A 25,441-nucleotide genomic window follows, 5' to 3' on the forward strand; every position below is an offset into this window, starting at 1 on the left:
TTGGGAACTTGCAGAGGGCTAAACACATAGTTTTGTCCACGGTACACTTGCTGAATTCTGGAGCTCCGAGAGATACTAGAGAGCAATTATAAGACAACTAAAATCTCTCATACTCTTGTGATATTTATGAGACAAAGCTCCACTTGAGGTCTACATTAAATTCACAGATATTCTCTCTTTAAGGTATGTGTCAAATTTAGAAGTAGCATAGTACAAGAGGCCAAAGAGCAAAGCTCAAAATCTCTGAAGAGCAGACTGAAATTTCTCAAGTGTTTCAGGTTTGAAAAGACATCCACCAGGTTCTCAATCAAAACCCTGGAAGGACTGTGATTGAGGAACAGGGAAGTGAGAAGTGAGCTAAGTTTTACTAAAACCAAAACACAGTCATGACCCAACTCAACTTCCAGATTTAACAAGTTCAGTGAACTTCAAACTGAATAAATGCCATAAGAGTCATATAAGAACTAGAACTATAAAAACTTCTAGAAGAAAATGTAAGGAAGCATCTTCAGGACTTTGTATTAGGCAATGGTTTCTTAGACTTTACACCCAAAGCACAAGAAACAAAAGAAAACAGATAAATGGGGGATATCATGAAAATTAAAAACTTTTTGTATCAAAGGACAACCTACCCACAGGAGAAAATATTTGGAAAGCACATACCAATAAGGGTTGAATATGCAGAGCATATTAAGAACCCCTACAACTCAACAACAAAAAGAAAAACAACCCAATTAATGAATGGGCAAAATACCTGAATACACATTTCTCCAAAGAAGATAAACTAATGGCCAAAAAGCACATGAAAAGAAGATCAACATCCTTGGATATTAGGAAAAATGCTAATCAAAACCACAATGAAATAGCATTTTGCATCCACTAGAATAGCTAGTTATTTAAAAACTAGAAAGTTACAAGTGCAGGAGAGAATATGGAGAAATAGGAACATTCATTCATGATTGGTGGGAACGTAAAATGGTGTAGCCACTGTGGACAACAGTTTGGTGGTTCCTCAGAAAGTTAAATATAGAATTACCATATGACCCAACAATCTTTAGGTATTGTTCTGGTTTGCTAATGCTGCCTGTTATGCAAAATACCAGAAATGAATTGGCTTTTATAAAGGGGGTTTATTTGGTTACACAGTTACAGTCTTAAGGCCATAAAGTATCCAAGATAAGGCATCAACAATTGGGTATCTCCACTGAAGGATGACCAATGGCATCCGGAAAACCTCTGTTAGCTTGAAAAGCACGTGGCTGGCATCTGCTTGCTCCCAGGTTGCATTTCAAAATGGCGTTCTGCAAAATGTTGCTCTTGGGGCGTTTTGTCCTCTGTTAGCTGCAGCTCCTCTTCAAAATGTCACTCAGTTGCTCCCCAAAATGTCACTCTTAGCTGCTGCTCTGAGGTCCTTGTCTGTGAACTCCTTTATATGACTCCAATGATCCAATTAACACCCACCCTGAATGGGCAGGGTAACACCTCCATGGAAATTATCCAATCAAACATTTCATTCACAGTTGACTGAGTCACATCTCCGTGGAAACCATCAAAGGATTCCAATCCAATCCTACATTAATAGGCCCGCCCCCACAAGATTGCATCAAAGATGATGGTATTTGGGGGGACACAGTACATCCAAACTGGCACAGGTATATACCCCATAGAACTGAAAGCAGGACCTCAAACAGACAACTGCACACTGATGTACATAGCAGCATTATTCACAATTGCCAAAAGATGGAAGCAACCCAAGTGTTCATCAACCAATGAATGGATAGACAAAATATGTGGTATATCCATAAAATGGAATATTAGTCAACTGTAAAAAGGAATGAAATTGATACATGTGACACTCGTGTTTAGTGAAAAAAGCCAGACACAAAAGGACAAATATGGTATAACCTCACTGATATGAAATAATTAGAATAAGCAATTCACACCAACAGAAACTTGAACACAGGTTATCAGGGCCCGGGATGGGAGAAAGAATGGGGAGTTAATGCTTACTGGGTGCAGAATTTCTGTTTGGGATGACGAAAAGTTTTCAGTAATAGAAAGTGAGTATGGTAGCACAACATCATGAATGTGAATGCAACCAGTGAATTGTATATTTATAAGAGGATAAAAGGGGTAACTTTAAGGTTATTACTAGAATAAAAACTTAAAAACAGGGAACCCTAATGTAAACTATATTTAATAGTATAATTATAAAAACATTCTTTCATCTACTATAGCAAAGGTACCACACTAAAGCAAAGTGTTAGTAATAGGGGAATAAATAGGAACTCTATATTTTCTGCATATTTTTGTAACCCTACAACTTCTCAAAAAAAAAAAAAAAAAAAAACCTTTTCAGAAAATAAAATCTGAGATAATTTATTGTCATCACATCTATACTACAAAAAATACTAATGGTTATTCTTCATGCTGAAAGAAAGTAATTCAACATGGAAAACTGAATTGGAGAAAGGAATAAAGAGCATCAGAAAGGATAAACATGTGACCAAGTACAGAAAAATTATGACTATTTAGAACAAAAACAATAACATAATGTGCACTCTATAAATTTATGTTAAGACACATGACAATAACAATACCAAAAGGGGTTAAAGATTTAGGCATTATTAGATTTTTGCAATGCTCTGGAAATGATTAAAATATTAATTTAAGACAGACCATAACAAAAAGGATGCATGCTATAATATGTAGGATACCCACTAAAAGAATAAATAAGAATCATTACTAAAACTCTATCAGAATAGAAAAATAGAATAAAATATTTAATCAACCCCAAAGAAAGAAAGAAAGAAAGAAAGTGAAAATAAGCATAAAAAAGAGATGGGACAAACAGGGAGCAATTAGCAAGTTTTTACACTTAAATCTTAAAGCTACATTTAATTAAATCGGAAAAAAAAATCCATCCAAATAAAAATATGAAGAGTATTAGTCTGGACAAATTTAACAAGACCCAAATATATTCTGCTTATAAGACACTTCAAATATAAGGACACACGAAGTTTGAAATTTCAAAGATGGAAAAGGATATCATTCAAACATTACCCAAAAGAGAGCTGATATAGTTCTATTAATATCAAATAAATTAGAATAATAATCCAAAAAAGAATTACTAGAAATAAATAAAGACATTTCAAAATGATTAATGGGTTAATTCACAGAAAACGAAATAATCCTAAATTTGTATGCAGTATAGTAAATGAATAGCTTAAAGTTATACATAGCAAAAATTGACAGAGATAAAAGGAAAAAATAGAAAGATCCACAATCATTACTGGAGATTTTTAACATACCTCTTTCATTAAATGATAGAACAAGCAAATTAAAAAAAAAAAAAAAACAGCAGGAATTTAGATAATCTGAATAACACAATTAACTAACCCACCTAATTGACAGATTTAAAGACCATATCCAACACCAGCCAAATACACATTCTTCTTAAACATTCACCAAAATAAGTCAGTTGCTGAGCCATTAAATAAAATTCAAAGAACTGAAATCATACAGAATATAATTCTATTTTTGTGAAGGAACTAGAATTCAAAAACAAAAATAAATTGAATACTCCCATTTGGATACTAAGGACTGCACTACAAAATAACCATGAGTTATATTAGAAATCATAATCAAAATCTGCAGTTTTTAACTGAATAACAATAAAAATAGATCCTTATCAAAAATCGTGAGATGCAACTTAAACCTATGCTTAGAAAGAAATCTAAAGCTGTCCATGTGTGTATTAGAAAAGAGAAAAGGTTAAAAGTCAGGAAATAAACTTCTTTCTGAAAAAGCTTAAAATAGAACTGCAAATTAAGTCCAAAGACAATATAAGAAAGGAAATTATCAAAGTAAGAGTAGAAATCAATTAACTACAAAACAGAAATCTAATAGAAAGAAAAAAAATAGTCAACAAAACCAGGGGTTTGGGTTGGTTCTTTGAAAAGATTAGTAAAATTAATAAACTCCTATCTAATAAAAGAAAAAAGATAAATACCAATATCAAGAATGGAAACAAGGTTGTAAAACTTTGATTAAATGAACACATTCCTTAAAATACATGTCTTACTAAAACTGACACAAGAATAAATTAAAACTCTGAATATTTAATTTCTATTTAAAAAGATCAAATCCAGAATTAAAGACCTTCCCACATTCACACACACACACACACACACACACACACACACACACACACACACACAAAGACTCTAGGCCCAAATGGCTTCACTGGTGGAATTCTAGCAAACATTTCAAAATAAGAGAGAATACCAATTTTTCACAAACTCATTCAAAGAACAGAATAAGCCTGCATAGCCAAATACCAAAACCTGTAGGACATAAAAAGGAAGGAAAAATTACATGTTCAGTATCTCTTGTGAACACACAAAAAATCGCCCCAAAATTAGCAACTGAGTCCAGCAATACATAAAAAGGTTAATACAAATTCCTGGGAGAAAACATTTCACAAATAGAGCTTGGGTCACATGTTCACTATTACAGCTGGGAAGGCTAGGAATCTTAACTAAAAATCCCAAATAAGATGGTATCAAACAGGGAGGAGTACTGTCCCTAAGGAAAAATAGGTCATCTTTCCAGCATAAGGGATAATGGATGAATGGTTGGCAAAAACAAAAGCCATACATAAGGGAAGGTTTTAGCTAGACGGCAGGTGCACTATACATTCCAATACAGGTCACTTGTGCTAGGAATAAAGTAGAGTACCTACATTTTGAGAAATGGACAGTTACAGATAAAGCAAACCTTCCAACCAACCATATCTAGAACAAAGGCATCCCCAATTTCCACTACAAGTTTCTCAAGCAGAAGAAGTAAAAAATCATACCCAAGCTAATGTTCCACAACCCTGTTGTCTGGGACAACTTTTCCCACCATAAGGTTCATGGTTGGGCTCTAATCTGTCTGGACGGATTACTACACGGCTCAGAAATACAGATTAATTATGCATTCTTTGTGGTTTGTAAATTTACAGTTCACAGCTGGCATCTAACTTCCAGAAGAAATCTCTTCTGTTTTCCTGGACCAAAAAACAAAAACAACCTTATTAATAGACCACAAAGTCACATCTGAGTTTTTTAAGCTGTGTTCTAAAAAATAACTGCCCCTTGAAGGACAGGTATTTAATTTAAGGGGAAAGCTGTCAATTAAGAATTCTTTAGTTTTTACAAGCTCTGTCAGATTCTGACATCTGTCCAATTTGGGCATCACCACTTAAGGGGGTTTCTGTACAAGTTCACCAATTTTCAGGGTATTTGCTAAATTTCAACTCTGACTGAGAGTCAAAGTGGCAGGTTCAAATCACAACAAGCAAAAATTACATGTGCCAGTAGCAATTTCACATAAATGAACACACCGAGACAAAACATAGATGAAGGATATTCCGACAGAGTAGCAGACTGAGAAAGTGGTAAGATTATTTCTAAGACTTTAACGGAAAGCCTACTACATTTATACCTACCATGAAGAAAAGAATGCTTAGGAAATGACTAAAGGAAAGCATGAAGAAGACATGGGAAAATAAGCAGATGTACCTAAGTACCCAAGTCAACACATTCGATCATTAACTTTAAATCTAGGTGCTGCATCACCTCATGTCTAGATTAATATTATAAGAATTCCTCAATTTCTTAACTCCAGTCAAATCCATGGCCCAAATTCATCTAACAATCTAAATCTTCCTCATCTATTTTCATTGTGTCATTCCTCTGCCATTGCTCCCTATTATCCATCAAGTCTAAATTGTTGACCCTGATTTTTTAGGACAACCATGACTTGATGTAATAGCCCAATCTATTCAACCTTACTTCTGAAGATGAGAGTGATAGGTTAAACATGGCTACAAACTATTTGCAGTTACTCCCACCAAGCAGTGGGTCTATTTCTCAAGTCCCTGAATATGGGTTAGTGGTATGACTTGCACTGACCAACAGAATGTGGTAGAAATGACATTGTGATTTCTGAGCCTTGGCTGAAAAACGCCTTGCAATTTCTGCTCTTGCCTACTTGGAACACTACCACCTCAATGCAAGAAACATGGAGTATCAAGCTGGAGAGGATACATGGAATGGAACCAGCTCACAGCCCCAGCTAATCATCAAGCACACGAGTGCTGTCATCTTGGACTACCCATTCAAAGTTGAGCAACCAGATGACTGCAACTGCATAAGTGACCCTTGACAAGACTAGAAAAACTGCCTAGCTGAGGGCAACCAAATTGCAAAATCATGAGCAAACAAATGGTTGTTGCTTTAAGCGACTATGTTTTGGGGTGGTTTATTACACAGCAAGAGATAAGTCAACAATGAGTCTATCTTAGAGGGGATACCTATTTCATTAACACTCCTAGGTCTTCCTTAGGTTGTTCCCAAGCCTAGAATACCAATTTACCTCCATTTTAACAACTGCGTGTAGACTGCATTCCATCTCCTTCATGAAGATTCTCATGTATTCTTGAGGTCACTATTCTCTCTTCTCTAAAACAACTACAGTCCTTAAAACATGTAAAACAAACAATTTAACATCATAATTTATTGCAATGAACTGTTTGTTACCATTCCATGTGCATAACTGTTTCTCCCAAACTACACTGAAGAATTGGCTGAGAATATAAACCATAACTTTATATGTCTTAGGTGTCCTTCTTGCTACCTAGCACAGCTGAGCACATCAGTAGTACTCAATAACTATTTTCTGATTGACCAATTTATCTAAAATAATCTGTCTGGAATCACTGAAACTTCAAGCCTTAACCTAACTTGGAAAGGAAGTAAGCAATGTAGTAATCAAATCTGGAATGTCTTCTTTGCAAATAATCAGACTAGATATATAATATAAACAATCAAGAATTTAAGTTTTGAGATAGCAACTATATTGACATATTAATAATCATTTGATAGATCAATTCCAAGAGGTATAGTAAAGTTATTTGAATGACTCTTTTAAGTAAGTATTATAAATCTATTATGAACTATTTTTAAATAAATTAACTTAGGTTAATTTTTTTTGGAGTATGACTTACATTTTTATTGTGTCAAAGATAACTTCTTTTAAATTCAGTTTCATTGAGATATATTCACATATCATACAATGCATGGTGTACAATCAACTGTTCACAGTACCATCATGTAGTTGTACATTCATCACTGCAATCTATTTTTTGAACATTTTCCTTATACCAGAAAAAGTAAAAGTAAAAATGAACACCCAAATCATCCCCCCCAACCCTATTTTTCATTTAGTTTTTGTCCCCATTTTTCTACTCATCCATCCATACACTGGATAAAGGGAGTGTGATCCACAAGGCTTTCACAATCACACTGTCAAAGATAACTTTTAAGGGAAAAAAATATAAGAGATCCTTCTTAAGAAATTATCTGAATACTACCTGGATTACACTTTCAACAAAATGGACTAGACACCATAAATAACGCATATAATTGGACTATATCATCTCTAAATACAACCCTGGGTGTCAAGGCAAAAATGTAGAATGCAAATTATATCTTTCTATACCGAGAAACCAAATTGGGCAGTTTTGGGGAAAAGCCCAAACTGAAATATCATCTCAAATATTTGTCAGACAATGTGGCTATCTATGTAGAGAATACTTGTCTTATGATTAGTTTACATAACAAATTCTTATAGATGTTTCAAACTAATATTGTCAAAATCTTCTGAGTCCTTTATTCATAAAGAAATATCTATTGAGAAGTCTATTAGATCAAATGTCTTGGCACCATTCAACAGTGCAAAAAATATTAGAAATAATATTTTATAGGTCAGATCACTGTAAGTTATCATTGTGATAAAATATAAAAACACATACTGCCATTCATAACCAACAGGATGATCTAATAAAGCTCTGATAAATCTGTTATAGGTTCTAGGCAATATAAGTCACACTGAATTTACTTAGATTACTGAGCACGATAAGCCAAAAAAGAGAAAGGAGAACACTGAATCAAATTAACTGAGTTCAGCATCTACATTAACATGGTTTTTAATGATTAATCAGAGAATGCACAGAGGCTGTTTACTCTTTCTAACCCCTTATTTAGATATTGAAGAGCTCATCTTTGTTGTGTAGAGTAAGCAGATATTCAGGAAGAGTGTTTCACATAAATTTCTTTTAAAGTTTTTGAATCAGCTCTGAAACAGGTAAATTAAATTAAGAGACTTTTTTTTACCTCCATATCAAACCTTGAAACTCCTTATTTTAGACAATAGAAATAAGTGAGTTCAGCAAAATCCATTGTATTTCTATACATTTGCAATGAACAATCTGAAAATGAAATTATGAAAACAATTTCATTTGCAATAGAATCAAAAAGAATAAAATGTTTTGCAATTTGACAAAAGAAGTTCAAAATATATACTCTGAAAAACTTCAAAACATTGAAAGACATTAAAAATATAAATAAATGGAAAACATCCCATGTTCATGCATAAGAATTAATATTTTTAAGATGGCAGTACTCCCTGAATTGAACTATAAATTCAACACAATCCCTATCCAAATATCACCTGATTTCTATGTAGAAATTAATATGAGTATTCTAAAGTTTATACAGAATTGGAAGAGACTCTGAATAGCTGGAACCATTTTGAAAAAGATGAACAAAGGAGGAGGTCTCACACTTGCCAATTTCAAAACTTACTATACAAAACAACAGTAACCAAGATATCAACATATTTCACATAAATTAAAGCCATTATGTGTATAGTAATAGCATAAGGACAGATGTTTAGATTAATGGAATAGAATTGAGAGTCCAGAAATGAAACTGTGTGTCTACAGTCAACTAATTTTTGACAAGGGTGTCAAGCCTATTCAACAGAACAGTCTTTTCGACAAATGGTGCTGGGACAACTGGATAGTACCTGCAAAATTTGACCCTTAACTAACATCATATACAAAAAAACCCTTAGAAGAATTTCCCCTTAGGGGAAATCTGCATCTCAGATTTTGCAATTGGTTCTTAGATGGGACACCAAAAGCATGAGCAACAAACAGAAAAAACAGATAAATTGGACCTCATCAAAATTAAAAACTTCTGTGTACCAAAGGACACTATCAAGAAAGTGTAAAGAAAAAACCCACAGAATAGGAGAAAATATTTGCTAATGATATATCTGATAGGGAACTTTTATTTAGTATATAAAGAACTCTTATAACTTAATAAAATGTCAAACAAACCCAATTTTAAAATGGGCAAAGGATTTGAAACAACATTTCTCTACAGAAGATATACAAAAGGCCAATAAACAAACGAAAAGATGCATCCTTAATCAGTAGGGGAATGCATATCAAGATCACAATAAGATACCACTTCACATCCACTGGGATGACTATAATAAAAAAAGACAGACAGTAACAAGTGTTGGCAAGGATGTAGAGAAATCAGAACCCTCATACAATGTTGCTGGAATGTAAAATGGTGCAGCCACTTTGGAAACCATTTTGCCAGTTCTTCAAAAAGTTAAAATAAAGTTACCATATGGCCCAGCAATTCTACTCCTAGGTATATACCCAAGAGATATGAAAACATACATCTACATGAAAACTTGTATACAAATGCCATAGCAGCATTATTCACAACTGCCAAAAGGTGGAAATAACCAAATGCCCATCAACTGATAAACAATGGAATAGTATTTGGTCCTAAAAAGAAATGAAGTGCTGATTTATGCTACAACATGGAAAAACCTTGAAAACATTATGCTAACCACATATTATATGACTCCACTGATATGAAATGACTGTTAATAGATTAATGTTTCTTGAGGCTGCTAAACATGGGAGATAAGAAGGCGATAGCTAAAGGGAACAGAGTTTCCTTTTGCGGTGATAAAAATGTTCTAAAACTGACTATGGTGATGGCTGCACATATCTGTAAATATACTAAAAACTATTGAATCATACACTTTAAATGAGTGAATTGCATGGTATGTGAATTATTTATCAATGAACTGTTTTTAAAAATTTGGAAACAGCTCTTTTGCCCATCAACAGGAGAATAGATAAACAAATTGTAGTACAGCCACACAATGTAATAATGAATACAAAGGAACAGTATATAAACACTAAAACACGAATGAGTCTCAAAGAAATCAGACTCAAAAGAATACATACCATATGTTCTGGTTTGCTAATGCTTCCGTTATGCAAAATACCAGAAATGGATCAGCTTTTATAAAGGAGTTTATCTGGTTACAAATTTTCAGTCCTAAGGCCATGAAAGTGTCCAAACTAAGGCATCAACAAGAGGATACCTTCACTGAAGAACAGAAGATGGCGTCCGGAACACCTCTGTCAGCTGGGAAGGTGTGTGGCTGGCATCTGCTGATCTTTTGCTCCTGGGTTGTATTTCAAAATGGCTTTCTCCAAATGTCTCTCTCAGCTTCTCTTGGGGCATTTTGTCCTCTCTTCGATTCTCCAGGGCAAACTCTGGGCTTCATCTCTTAGCTTAGCATCTCCAAGCATCCTTCTGTCCGAATCTCCAAGCACCAGCATGCACCTCAGTCTCCTGGCTTAGTATATCCTGGGCATTGTCATCTCTCTGCTCTCTGTGTGAGCTCCCTTTAAAGAACTCCAGTAAACTAATCAAGACCTACCCTGAATTGGCAGGGTCAAATCTCCATGGAAACATTCAATCAAAAGGTCACACCATAATCAAAAAGATTAATAACTCTGCCCCCACAGATTGCATTAAAGAACATGGCTTTTGGGGGGACATATCTCCAAACCGGCACACCATATGATTCCATTTTTATGAAGTTCATGAACATCCAAGACTAATCCATGGGAATAGAAATCAGAATCGTGGTTGCCTCTGGGTACATGGGAGGTGTGGGAGGGGAATGGACAGAATGGAAAGAGACATAAAGGAAATTTCTGGAGTGATGGAAATTATACTATCTGGATTAGAATATTGGTCATCGGTGTGCACACATTTGTCAAAATATGTTGACTTGCGAAGTTAAGATCTGTGTGCTTTACTGTATGTAATTACACTTCAGTAAAAAGAAAACCCTCTCCTTTTAGAATAGACATTCTAAAAATAGAATAGAGTAGAAGAATGTATCACAGAAAGATGCATTTTAAGGTGATATCATCCTTTAAGTTCTCTCTCAGCCCTAGAAGATGAGACACCACCATAGAGAGAGAGGCCACGTAAAGGAACACTAAGGTACCAGGCATTCAACCCCAGCTACAGTCCCAGTTACCATCTGTCTATAACCACTTGAAGGAATCATGAGATATAATAAAAATGATCATTGTTTTAATATACTAAAAAAACTCTGTCTCATTTTTTATAGTGTCTTATCTTTTACAGCATCTTTGACTTCTAATCCTAATCAGCAATGATTTTCTATTATCCTATATTTTTTAATTTTTACCATGTCATAGACAGTGGCTTTTCCTTTAATTTAAAGTACTTGTCTGATGATCTGTCTTTAGATTTTGCTTTTGCATTTACTTAAGTAGAATCTTGCACCAACTTCTAGGATCCCCTACCCGAGCTAGGAATATGGTGAGGCAAGCAAGGTGCCTAGGGCAAAAAATTTAAGGGGCACTTAATCTCAGGCTCAAGGAACTGCAGACACAGTACCTAAGAGAGAGTGCTTCCTTAAATTTGAAACATTGGTACCTTGTTTGACTTACCCTAGCCCCAGCCATGTCCACCACTCTTTCAGGTGCTCAGTTAAGTTCTCATACAAATTTCCAAATTCTTTTGTGAGTAAATCATTCTGATTAGCGATATACTGCTTTACATTTACAAATAATATACAGTAATCTCTTGAAAACTACCAGGGTTGGAGACCTAGTAGGCAAAGACATGATTGAGGAACTTAAAACCTCATGCAATATTAGGACTGACAGAACAAGTTAAGAATGAAATCTTCTCCTTGCCCTCTAAACTAAGAAAAGTTACAATCTTGAAACAACTTAAATAAAAAAAAAGCCTTACTTTAGTAAATCACTACAACTTTACACAGAAAGGAAAATAACACCATGAACCACATTTGGAGAACATATACCAAGAATTCAGCATTACCCTGGGTATGAAAGATATGTAAGTCAAACAAGATTAAGTGACTAGATTCTAAAAGTAAAACATGAGGTACAAGAGTCAGAATAAATACAGTCTCAATACCTAGAAAACAACATAAGAAGTAGAATTAAAAAAAAAAAATCAACAGTATAGTGGCATAGTGAAATGAGACAGTAATGGAGTGATAAAAATTAATCAAGAAGGTTTCCTATCCGAATTATGTTTTGATACTTTATTTATTTATTTATTTATTTATTTGAACAGAAAGGATATGGAGTAGAAAGAGAAACAAGCAGAGCTTGAAAGAAGGAGAAATAGATTGTGTGGAACCATAGAGGTAACTAAACCAGTGCTATATAATCCTTTAAGAGAGCTAATAAAAACTGATACCTAAGATCCCCAAATTCTGCAACTATTTCAAGGTAAAGATTTTACAGACGTTATTTTCCATTATAAGAAATAATTAATCTTACTTTTTTCTTCATTAACATAATTATATTTCTCTTGCCGCTATACTATATATTATTCTACCAGTGTTTACGGGTTAGATAAGTATCAAAGCTATTGTCTTCTCTGTAGTCAAGAAGTAAGCTGTCATTTGTTATCATCAATGAGTTATTCTGTGATAAATTGTTGCTTCTCTAACAAACAGAGATAGTACATGCACCATTCAGCAGTACACATTCAGCATTTACCATGCCTTTGAAGACTGTGGAAGATGCAGAACTCTGTAGTTAAAATAATCAGAATTAGATGCTGACTTGGTTAATTAAACTGTCTGAAAGCCAGTATACATTGCTGTAAGAATTAAATGAGACTTTCCTTCCTTTCTTCTTTCCTCCCTCCTTTTCTCACTCCCTCTCTGAATTATTCTGTCCCAAATTATTTGGTGTGGGAGTTAAGCATGGTAGTCATCTGAGGGGGATTGAGGTGGAAGGGGTGCAATACTGGCCCTGACAGGGTCTTCACACATATGGGGGATTGATCCATTAAGAAAATATATTGAGAATAATTATAGCCAGGTTTCTGAAGACTACTAGAAAAGAAAGTTACAAATATGGAAGGGTAAAAAGCTAAAATGACCCTATGGTGTTGAGCTAGAACTGGAGGTACTGGTGATTTTCAATACATATAGATTAATATAAAAACAGAGAAGAAAAAGTATCTGCGCATATATGTACTATTTCCTAGTTTTCTCCTCTGAGAAGGCTGTGGAAAAGAGACACTCCAACAAGAAAGAGCAAACCTAGCATCCAGATTTTGATCTCCAAATATCAATCTCCACAAAAAGAAACTAAGATTCCTTGGAGAAATGGCTGAGTCCAAATCTGGGTTAAGGAAGTATTATCGAAACCTGGAATATCTAAAAGTAAAGTGATGACAGAATGATGGAAATGTCTCAAAAGGACAAAGAGGGTAGTTTTAAAGGGTTCTTACCCGGCCAAATCTGGGATAATTTGAACATCAAAATAAATAATGATAGTAATGGATGATAACCCAATGAATAAAATGAGAAGCGATGCTTCAATGATGATATAAATAAAAAATAAATAAGGAGAAGAGAAATCTTTTCCTTACTGTAGAATGCCAAACAATATAGTAGAAATGATGAAATGAGAAAATCACCATTGGCAACCATCACAGCAATAATTACTTCAGTCAAGAAATATCAAGGGATGCTAAAAGTAGTGAATGACAGTTTACTGAGGAAAAGGATATTTAGAGTCTTATTAAGGAAAAGGATATTTAGAGTCTTATTAAAGTGCCTCTCTGCAAAGTACCCATTAATTATAAAAAAGAAAAGAGTAACTTTACATCATTTTAATCCAATGACCAATAACAATGGAACAAATTGATATCTTGTATCACCTGATATGATACAACAGGAACACAGCAGCACTTCTATAAACAGCCCCGTCCAAAGCGCATACCCTGTACCTTATCATCAGTAAATCTCAGACAAACCCAAAATGAAGGTCTTAAATGACTTGTAGTTTTCAAAAGTGTCAAGTTCATGAAAGGTAAAGACTAAGAAATTGTTCCAGTTTAAAGGAGACCAAATAAAGCATGAACAACTAAATGCAACATATAATCTTAGTTTGGATCCTTTAGCTATAAAAGACATCGTCAGGAAAATTTGCAAAACTTGAATAAAACCTGTAGATTAAATAGTAGTAATTTACCAATCTTAATTTCCTGATTTTAATTATAGTATTGTGGTTATATAGACAAATGCCTTTTCAGGAATTATACATTAAAGAATTCAGGGTGATGGGGTACTGTGTCAGCAATTTACACTCAATGGTTCAGGGGGGAAAAAGTGCTTCATACTATTATTCTGCAACTCTTCTGTAAATCAGAAATTATTTTAAAATAAAAATTATGTTTAACATTAAAAATTAAAAACTGAATGAGAATATATGCAAAAAAACCTACCCCAGTGCCTGTGACATAGCAGACAAGAAAAGTTAGCATTTACTATCAGATTACCTCTTTTTATTCAGCCACCAAGTACATTTAATCTCATTTTTAAAGGACAGAGCAACAGTAAGATTACCAGGGAAAAAAAACAGAAATGGGTAATATTAATACAGACACTCAACTAAATATGCCCAACCAATCAACCAAAATGTATGAAACATCAAAAGGGCATTTTCAATGCATTTTATAGGAAAATTATTGCCCTTTTTTGCTGAGAAATTTGAATGATAATATTTAAATAAAATAATGGGACTTAGCCGTTTTCTTCAATTCATTCAAGAAATGTTTACTGACTACTTTTATGTGCTAAGCATTATTTGATGAACTGTGGATACAGTGGTGAACAAAACAGAGGTCTTATTCTCACAGACCAAAATTTTAGAAGACTGTAAAGTGGTCAACAGAGCCAACCACAATAACATGCAAAATCAGTGACCTCTAAGAGCGGTTGCTAACCTTCCCATGATCAGCTATTGCCCCCATATTTAAGACCATCATAGACTCTAAATTTTAAACACTTCTGGAAAAAAGTAATAAATATTATAAATAATTTTTCTCATTTCAAATTCATAAAATCTATGACTCAAACTTGTGATTAATAGAAGATAATCCTTGTTTTTGATATACATTTGACTTTTCAGAAACACATCTACAAAGTCAAATATACTTGTAGTCTCAATTTTGTTTAGAAAACTAGTTAACTTTTAAAACTCAGTAAATTTGAGTGAAAAATGTTGAGGTCATCTATGTAACACCATGGTCACTTGCTCTCTGAAAATGAGACTTTCGTTGTTCCCAACAGTTAATGCCTTCTAACATATCACAATTTTCTTACAGACCTTGAAATACCAAGGATAATAATTCTCCAGATTCCAGGTCTAGAAGGATGAATTTTTGTTTTTTCATTTTAATAACTAATAGTTAGACTAACTTGTCAATCATCATAAAGCTGCCAGGCAATAAAAGATTTTTAATACTTAAAAAAATTTAATCACATAAAGTTTGGATTTAATACATCAAAATTTTCAAAATTCTGATGATAATTGTAAATGAAATATAAGTATATAAATTAAATGACATAACTTTTCTATATTAAAATTCTTATGCAAAATAAGATTTATCACTGTGGAGAAATACTCTATGTTAAATATATAAAGATACCATTGGTATAAAAAGTACCCTACTACTAAGATACTTAAGTTTTTGCAAAGATAGCAATTTATATAAATTAAGTATTTTTAATAGTTGAATGAAGCCCTGTACCTAAAAATTAAGTACAATATTTTCATCACTCTTCCTTTTTTAGAACCTACCGTAGAGATTCAGCCATTCGCCTCAAGTCTTCATTCTGCTGTTTTAAACGTTCAAGCTTTGCCAGAATCTTGGACAGTTCTCGGCTAGAGTGATCAGGGTGGTCATTATCTCGTACCAAGTGACCACCTATATAAAACAGCAAGGTCCCCCAGGCCAAGAGAATGAGCATAATCCAACGCCAGGAACCAGTCCATGGCCGCATTTTCAGATTTTCAACTCACTCCCTTGGCTTCCTGGAGCTCAAAGAAGTGAAAACATCTTAACTTTGTTTCTAGCAAGTGCAAAGGTGGCCTTCTGTTGTTTCAACACATGATGCTTTAGTCAAATTATTCTCTCTGGAAGTCCTGTGGTGAATCTTCCAAAGAGATCCTCCTGATGGTATGAGTAGAAAGCTTTATTGTCTTTCTTGTCCTGTGCTTTGTGGACTCTATACACTGTGGAAAGAGTAAAAAATGTATTTAAATTATTTAACATATGTAAAATAGCACATCTTGAGATTCATGGAGTAAAAGGAAACACAGTGGTGTTAACTGGCCACCAGGCTGGCAGATAACCTGTCTATTAACAAGTAAAAAGCAAAAGCTTCTAAGTCTCTATACTAAAACAACCATGTATGTAAGGATCTACCAGGTAATAGATTAATTAAATCTAAGCCTAAAAGTTCTCTAAGCCCTGTCATCACTTTTCCTTCTTATATCATTGTGCAATTACTCACATATGAATAGTAAAAGACTGAATCTTTGAATAATCTATTAAAAACAAACAAAATGTACTCAACTATATTATTTTGGGCTAATATTTTCATTATCTCAAACAGACAAACGTTCTCTGTATGAATACATTAGTACTTGAAAGTTTTCAACTTCATCCCCCTCCCTCTCACTGCTCAGCTGCCATTATACCACTTAGCTCTGCAGGTGACAGCAAATTGTCACTTTGGGGATAAATTCTAAAACTAACATGTAGATCAGCCAAGCAGAGGTTATCATATCCATTAAGCAGCTGGCAACTACTCCAAAGATCACAAGCAAAGGTTCAAATGGATCAGGCTAAATTCTTTCTTCTTTAAATTTATTAAGGATACCAATAAATGCAACAAAAGTCTAACATTAGTTAAAATTTAATGGGAAAAAAGTACCTATTGCAAACTATGGACTATAGTTAACAGTAATATTTTAATACTTTTTCATTAACAATAACAAATGTACTATACCAATACTATGGGTCAATAATGGGGGAGGGGGATAAAGGTATGGTAGGATTTGGGTTTTCTTTTCTATTTTTATTTCTTTTCTGGAGTAATGAAAATGTTCTAAAATTGATCATGGGGATATATGCACAACTATGTGATGATACTGTCAATCAGTGATTGTATACTTTGGATGGTCTGTTTGTATTCTGTGTGAATATATCTCAAATAAAACTGCATTAAAAATATTTTTCCCAAAAAAATCTATTTCCTGTGTATCTTAAACTACAAATGCACATGCTTTCTCAGACTTGGTTACAGATTTCATTTGTCACTTCTCTGACATTAGGCTTATAATTCCCTTTGGGGAAACAAAACAATGTTTTCCCTAAAAAGATAATTTGTAGGCAAATATATAATTGTAAAACCATGTGATAATTCCATCACTACAGAAGGCAAGTCATACCACCAGGCACAGAGTTTTCTGTAAAAGAGAAGAGAGTAAAGACAAGAAACAGTTTCTGTATACAAGATTAAATGTGATGGACACTTTACCACTAGATAAAGTCTATTAAAGAAGACTAGATAGAAAAGTTAGGAAAGAGGCTTTTAAAATTGAAGCATAGAGTTATTTTGGAGGAGAAGTTGTCTTAAAATGAGTGTCCTAGACACACTACTTCATTTCCATTTATTCCCACACTATTTCCCCTAATGTTACTAGTTTACACTGACATAGAATGAAACTATAATGAAAGCACATAATGAAATGTACTCACTGAAAATTAAGAACCAAATAAAAAAAGCAATAATTCAAATGAAAATTTGATGCTGTCTCCATTGTTTCAGTAACTATTCTTGACTTACATCAAGTACACTATTTTTATTGGTGCCACTGTTTATTCTGTCTCTTTCTCAAAACCCTGTTCCACTAATCTCAGACATCCCTATCTACTCACCAAAACTCAAGAATAATTAAAGTCTATTCAACATTTCAGGGAAAAGATCCAGTCACATGAAGTCTACTTTTCATCTTAAGTAGAAACAATACAGACATTTAGAGCTTCCTGATAACAACCACAAATAAAAATTAATCCATTCTTATGGAGAACCTAGGGGACAGATTTGATTCAGTAAGTCACCAACAAAAAAAGTAAATATTAACATTTGAGTTAATAATACCATATATGACAACAGGTACAATGTTGTAAAATGCTGTCATCACATATGCTGAACCTGTAGTATATCTAGGTAATTACAAGCTATGCAAATAAGATTTTTAAATTTTCTAATATTTGTCTTAGAGCAAAAGTAACTTAGAATAACAACAGACGCAAACGTAGCTTTTTTAAAAAACGATAATTTAAATTACAAATAATAAAAAGGTATAACATTTTACTTAGAATTACAGTAAGTTTATTTATAAATTATCATAAATCTTCAAAGTTAGCAAAAGACATAAGTTGAATACAAACAAAAGTTTACAGAAACATAAATTTAAAAGTACTTTAAATTTGCATACAGTACTATTACAAATATCCAAGATATTAAAATACTATATTATGCAGCAATACTGATACTATCTGAGTAATTATAAAAAGCAAATTATTGAGGGAGCAAAACATGGTCAATTCTCTTAACCAAAAGCACAAAACATGGTCAATTCTCTTAATCAACATTTTTAGAGAAAACGTTTCCTCAGACTTTACTGTTCTTAATCCAGACTTAAAAATAGTACCAACAAAACCAAGCCACAATGAAAAACAAGAGTTTCTATGTAATTTTCCTTAACCTGGCTTAAAAGAGCAGTTATAGACATTTTTCTCTACCCTCTACCCACAACGAATACTTGCTTATTTACTTATCAAGTTTACTGACTGAATCACAAACCTGCTAAAATGTAAGCTTATTTTTGTCCATTTTTTTTCACTTATGTAACCCAAACACACAGAACAATGCCTAGGCACTAATGAATATTTTTTAATAAATGAATAAGTGAATGAAGGAAGGATGTCATATAAGACATACGCTTATAGTATGGCATACATCATAGAATCATAGCACACCAGCTTCAATTGCATTTTAGCACACCAGCTTCAATTAAGAAAGCAAATCCAAATGCAAAAGAGTGAAAGAAATAAAATCATTCATAAAATTTACTATTATTTTCAACATATATGTTAAAAGACACCCCTCAATTGATTAAAACAAACTGATCTAAAAGGCCATAAGACCAGCATGGTTACCTTTTAACCATGGAAAAATACTTTCTCTTCACTTTCGTCTTATTGTCTTCATCTACAAGATTTGCTTCGTAAAGACAATGAGATTATTGAAGAAAGTATGCATAGCCTTCAATATGAAAGCTACTCAATTTATTTTTAAAAATATTTATTAGTAAAAATATTTCAACATTAACAACACATACCATGATCTAATTTCTGATGAAATTTATATTACAACTTTTGTTGGGATTTCTTCTTACAGTGGGTTCCTTTCTTTTCAAGTGTTTATGAATTCATTCCTATTTGGGATTCACATAGTGCACCTCTTCTGCTGAATATTAAGTGGATTGAAAAATTTCTTTAATTAGTGAAATAACTTCTTTTAAGGTACCAATGTATTTAGATGATTCATTTCCTTTGGTATTTACAGAAGCTCTCTGGTTTATATTTGCTTAATTACTATGGAACAATCAACTATATCATATTAAATCTTTCAAAGAAATTTCTTAAATCTGGAAGCCAGAGTGCTATATCAGTAAGTTCTTTAACTTATCATGTAACTATATCAGTAAGTGCTTCAACAGCATTGCTATGAGGCTTAAATAGGGTTGATATATATAAAGCATTTACTATAATGCCTGGCACAAAAGAGGTACTCAATAAACAGTCTTTTTTTTTTAATGCTAATAAAAGGTGGCGATTAAAAGTACAGGTGTTTCCATGATATGTAAATACATCTCAATAAAACTGAATTTTAAAAAAAGTATAGGTGTTAAGATACTGTGTGATGGAAGCACAGTATTGCAATAAGCATAATGAACAAAGCTGAGTGTGAATATGGTTGAAAGAGGGGCAGGGTCACGTATGTCGTCAGAAGGAAAGACAGGATAAAAACTGGGACCATATGTCTTAGGGAAACCTAGAGTGGACGATGACAGTGGTTAATTGCACAAATATAAGAAAGTTTTTATATGTGCGAGAATAAATGTATGTCACTATTACAAGGTGTTAACAGTGCAGTAGGTATATGGGAAAAAATACAATTAATGCAAATTAAGGTCTATTGTCAATAGTAACATTGTAATATTCTTGCATAAATTGTAACAAAGGCACTATACCAAAGCTAAATGTCAATAACAGGGGTGTATAAGGGAGGGGTATGGGATCCCCCCCCCCGGGAAGAAATGGGAATGTTCTCAAATAGATTGTGGTGGTGAATGCATAAATCTGTGATTATAACAGGAGTCACTGATTGTACACTTAGGATGGATTATGTGGTGTGTGAATAAAACTTCTTAAAAAAAAAAAAGAGTATAGTGCTAGAATCAGCAGTGCCTAGACTGAAGTCTTTGTTCTGCTATATCATAGCTAGGTAACCTCATTGTGTCTCCATTCCTTTATCTGTAAAATGGGGATAATGCATAGTGCCTCTCCCTGAGAATCCTAGAGGAGGTTTAAATAAAATAAACTATGGGAAGCTCTTAGCAGCCCATGTAGCAAATTGTTAGTATGCAGTAAATGTTAATACTGCTATGTTATTTTACAGGCTCAATTATAATTATTTATATAACTTATATATCACATGTTGTAGGCAGCTTCTAAAATGGCTGCCAATGATCCCCATTTCCTATATTCATGTCCTTAATCTCCTCCTCTTGAGTGTGGGATGGATCTAGTGACTTGCTTCTGAAATAGAATATAGCAAAAGTGATGAGATCTCACTTCCAAGATCAGGTTACCAAAGAACAGGACTTCTGTCTCACTTGCATTGGTTTTGGCTCTTCTCTCTTGCCCACTGTGGTGAGATACAAGCTACCATACAGTAAGCTACCCTTCAGAGAGGTCCATGTGTCAAGAAACTAAATCCTGCCAACAACCGTGTGAATAAACTTGGAAACAGATCCTTCCCCAGTCAAGTCTTGCAATGCCTGCAACCTTGGTCCATATTTTGATTACAACCTTTCAAGAGACTCTGAACCAGAGGATCCAGCTGGGCCAGAAAATTCAGCTAAGCCAAGCATAGATAACAAATGTTTTAAACCACTCATTTTTAGGGTAACTTGTTTCATAGCAATAGAAATTAAACCACATGTTCAATTGCCCTAATAGGCTGAGTACCTGGACTTCATGTGCTATCGCTTTCTGTTCCCAACAACTTGTAACAGTTCTGGGCCACAAAGTAGGTATTCCAAGTTTCAGGACAGAACTGAATCTTAATCACATTTTCTTACATATCCTACTAAATTCTCTTACAAGTACTATAAAAACAAAACTCAATTTATAGCAAATAAGAGACTCAAGTAGATAAAATTACAATTCTTCTTTTTAAGCTATACTCAATGCCTAAAAGCATTTTTATTAATGCTTGCTAAACAGAGTTCCACTTGCAATCATGACAGAATAACTGGTACTAGATTAGGTCTCACATAAGCAACTAGAAAACGTTTTAAAACATTCTTAGAAAAACTGGTTTCAGATACTGGCAATGGACAAGACTGTGATGTCTAACAGAAGGGAAACAATCAAAGGTGAAACCTATGATCACTCTGGATTTCTACCTGGAGTCATTTACTGAAAACCAGCACAGAAAAGGATTCCCAGAGTACAGTAGTCTCACTGAGGTGAGAAGAAAGATCAAAATTTAGGAGCCCTTGGAACTGAATGGACAAAAATGAATTAAATTCTTGTGTCTCTGGTAGGTCTGGTAAGCGCCCGGATCGCCGTCTCGGTGAGCTTCACGTGCAGCACGGTGTTGCTGTCCTGCCGTCCACACCGTAGCCCTTGGTGCTGCTCTTCCTGCAGGCCCGCTGCCGCCCCCACCCCACCCCACCCCACCCCCGCTGCCATCTTGGACTTCTGCAGCCACTGCCACAGCTACCGCCATCCTGCTGCTGATGTCTAACAGGACAAATTTTTAAATGTATGCAAAACTGCTGAAAATTAAAGAGAAAGAGAAAGTAGCTTGGAAGAAAAATATTACAGAGAAACAAAGAATGAGAGCATATTTCTTATCAGAAAAAAAACGTCATCCGGAAACGGAGCAACATCTTTAAAATTCTGGAGGAAAAACTTTCAGAATTCTGTATCCAGCAAAATATCTTTCAAAATGAAGGCAAAATATTTTTCCAGAAAAAGAAAAGCTGAAAATATTCTGTGCCAGCCAAACTACAGTACAAAAATGTAAAGTGAAGTCCTTCAAGAAGGTGGAACGTAATACCAGATGGAAATCTGAATCTAACAATGAAAGGAATACTACCCAGAAACAGTGAAATCTAGCAAAAATAAAAAGACATTTTCCCTTAATTTAATCATGTTAGATAACTAGCCAACTCAAAAATGGCAACAAAGTATCACTGCATTTACAACATACATCAGAGTAAACTGTATGACAACAAAATACAGAAAGAGGAGGAAATGGAAGTACACTGTAGTAAGGTTTTCACTATACATGAAATGATATAATTTGAAGGTACACTGAAAACTTAAAGATGTACTGTAAACTCTAGAGCTTAGCTCACTATGTCAATGGTCACTAGCCACATGTGGCTATTTATATTAAAATTCACTGAAATTTAACATGCAGTCTCTCAGTCACATTAGCCATATTTTGACTGATGAATATCCACTTGTGTCTAGTGGCTACCAATATGAAGCACAGATACGAACATTTCCATTATTGTATGAGGTTCTATCAAACAACATTCCCCCAGAACAACCAGTAATTAAAAAAAAAGAGGGATAACAATAAAACCAATATTAGAGATAAAATGGAATCATAAATGAAAGAATAATTCATAATACAGAACTGAAAGGGATGAGGACAGGATGTGTGATAAAGAAAATGTCTGTGTGTAATTTCTGAGGAGAGATCAGTACCTTGAGAAGACCAGGAAAAGTTTAATAACTATAGTTGGAAAGGGAGCACATTGAGGTAAGAGAAATGGCATAGGTAAAGGTCTTTTTCCTTTAGGATGGTCACTTTTTTTTTTTTTTAAATCTTCATTTTATTGAGATATATTCACATACCACGCAGTCATACAAAACAAATCGTACATTCAATTGTTCACAGTACCATTACATAGTTGTACATTCACCACCTAAATCAATCCCTGACACCTTCATCAGCACACACACAAAAATAACAAGAATAATAATTAAAGTGAAAAAGAGCAATTGAAGTAAAAAAGAACACTGGGTACCTTTGTCTGTTTGTTTGTTTGTTTCCTTCCCCTATTTTTCTACTCATCCATCCATAAACTAGACAAAGGGGAGTGTGGTCCTTATGGCTTTCCCAATCCCACTGTCACCCCTCGTAAGCTTCATTTTTATACAATTGTCTTCAAGATTCATGGGTTCTGGGTTGTAGTTTGACAGCTTCAGGTATCCACCACCAGCTACCCCAATTCTTTAGAACCTAAAAAGGGTTGTCTAAATTGTGTGTAAGAGTGCCCACCAGAGCGACCTCTCAGCTTCTTTTGGAATCTCTCTGCCACTGAAGCTTATTTCATTTGCTTTCACATCCCTCTTTTGGTCAAGAAGATGTTCTCCAGGACAGTCACTTTTGAAGCATAGTCTGCTGTGCCACCAGTGAGCAGTTCAATTTCTTAATATAGTTAACCACACTCAGTGTGTTCATGTTATATAATTTTATTTATTTTTAAGTATGCAGGTTTCTCACCAGCATTTACAATGGGACACACCTTGAAGAAATCTACCAAGTATTTTATCTAATTCTACACAACACCAAGATTCATTCACTCATTTGTTCAAAAAATACTTATTGAATGCCTATTATATAAAAGCAGTGTAATAGGCACTGGGCATATAGCAGTGAAGAAGACAAACAAAAATCCCTGCCCTCAAGAGATAATATTCTGATATATTCTAATTGCAAAAGGATGTAATATGCCATTAAAACAAACCTACAAATGACACACACACAAAGCCTCTTCTTGCAGCAACAAAAATACTGAGTGACATAGCAGAAATTGAATATAAACTATACCACCTAAATACACAAGAGAGAAATAGTTCGATCTTTCTATTTGAAACAGCCAAAGAACACAGTATTACTTATAACACTGCAAATCTTGTTGATTATTCTTAAATATAACAAACGGAAAGAATCAATAGCCACTACATTTGACATCTGTGTGAAAACAATGCTTCCAAGAGTTACATTCAGGTAGCTTCATTTTTATGCTAAGGCAAGGAGTATGTGACAAATTACTGTAGAGCACCAAATGACTTAAAAGCCTGACCTGTTCTGTTATGAACCATGTTGCTCATATGTTCATAGAAAAGTTTCTTCTAAACTCAAAAATAATTCTGCACTTATGTATCTGATGCAAATATATATAGACTATGCAAAGGGCCATACAGCATTATATATCAAAAATTTACATGCACATACCCTCTGATGGGGAATTCCATTAGCAGGAATTTATAATAAATTACACGTTAACATGTAAACAAAATGCATTTACAAGGCCGTTTGTTTCACTATTGATTGCGATAGCTCCAGACTAGAAACAATATAATTATCCATCAACAGAACAACGGTTAAATAAATTATGAAATAGTTTTTCAAATAAACATTTTTTACTATGATACCAACAAGCCAGAAAATATGACCCATAACCAAGAAGAAAATCAATTAAAACTGCCAGAAGACAGAGATGATGACAACAAAGACAAGGACACTAAAACAACCATTAAAAATATGTGCTAGGATTTAAAGGAAAAAATGAACACATTGTAAAGAGAAATAAAACTGTAACCCAAAAAAATGCAGCTTCTAGAAAAAGAACATACAATATCTGAAATAAAGTAATTCTCTGGAAAGGTTTCAGAGCAGATTACATACTATAGAGGAAAAGTTGGTGAACATGAAGACACTAACCAAAGTAGAGCCAGAGAAAAAATATACCTGTAGGAGGGGGAAAAGAGGGAACCAAGTCTCAGTGACCTCAGAGACAATACCAAGTAGTCTAACATAAGTGTAACTGGAGTCAAAGAAGGGGGAAGGGTGTGGAAAATATTGGAGAAATATAAGCCAATAAATGAAAACAACTATAAGCACACAGATACTGGAATCACAACAAACTCCAAGCAGGATAAATACAAAGAAAACTATAACAAGT

General features: G+C 34.0%; 1 protein-coding gene across 6 annotated transcripts in view; it reads right to left on the minus strand.

Moving 5' to 3' along the window:
• The window catches only part of FUT8 (fucosyltransferase 8), a 378,192-nt gene that overhangs the window by 187,175 nt on the left and 165,576 nt on the right, over nt 1–25,441 (minus strand). For all 6 annotated transcript variants that reach the window (XM_037832507.1, XM_037832508.1, XM_037832503.1 and 3 more), the window contains one exon: nt 15,887–16,321. In XM_037832507.1, the coding sequence (XP_037688435.1) occupies nt 15,887–16,089 (203 nt within the window). In that variant the 5' untranslated portion in view covers nt 16,090–16,321. The remainder of the gene's footprint in view (nt 1–15,886; nt 16,322–25,441) is intronic.

This window comes from Choloepus didactylus, chromosome 4 (assembly GCF_015220235.1).
Source record: "Choloepus didactylus isolate mChoDid1 chromosome 4, mChoDid1.pri, whole genome shotgun sequence".
NCBI classification, from domain to species: Eukaryota; Metazoa; Chordata; class Mammalia; order Pilosa; family Megalonychidae; genus Choloepus; species Choloepus didactylus.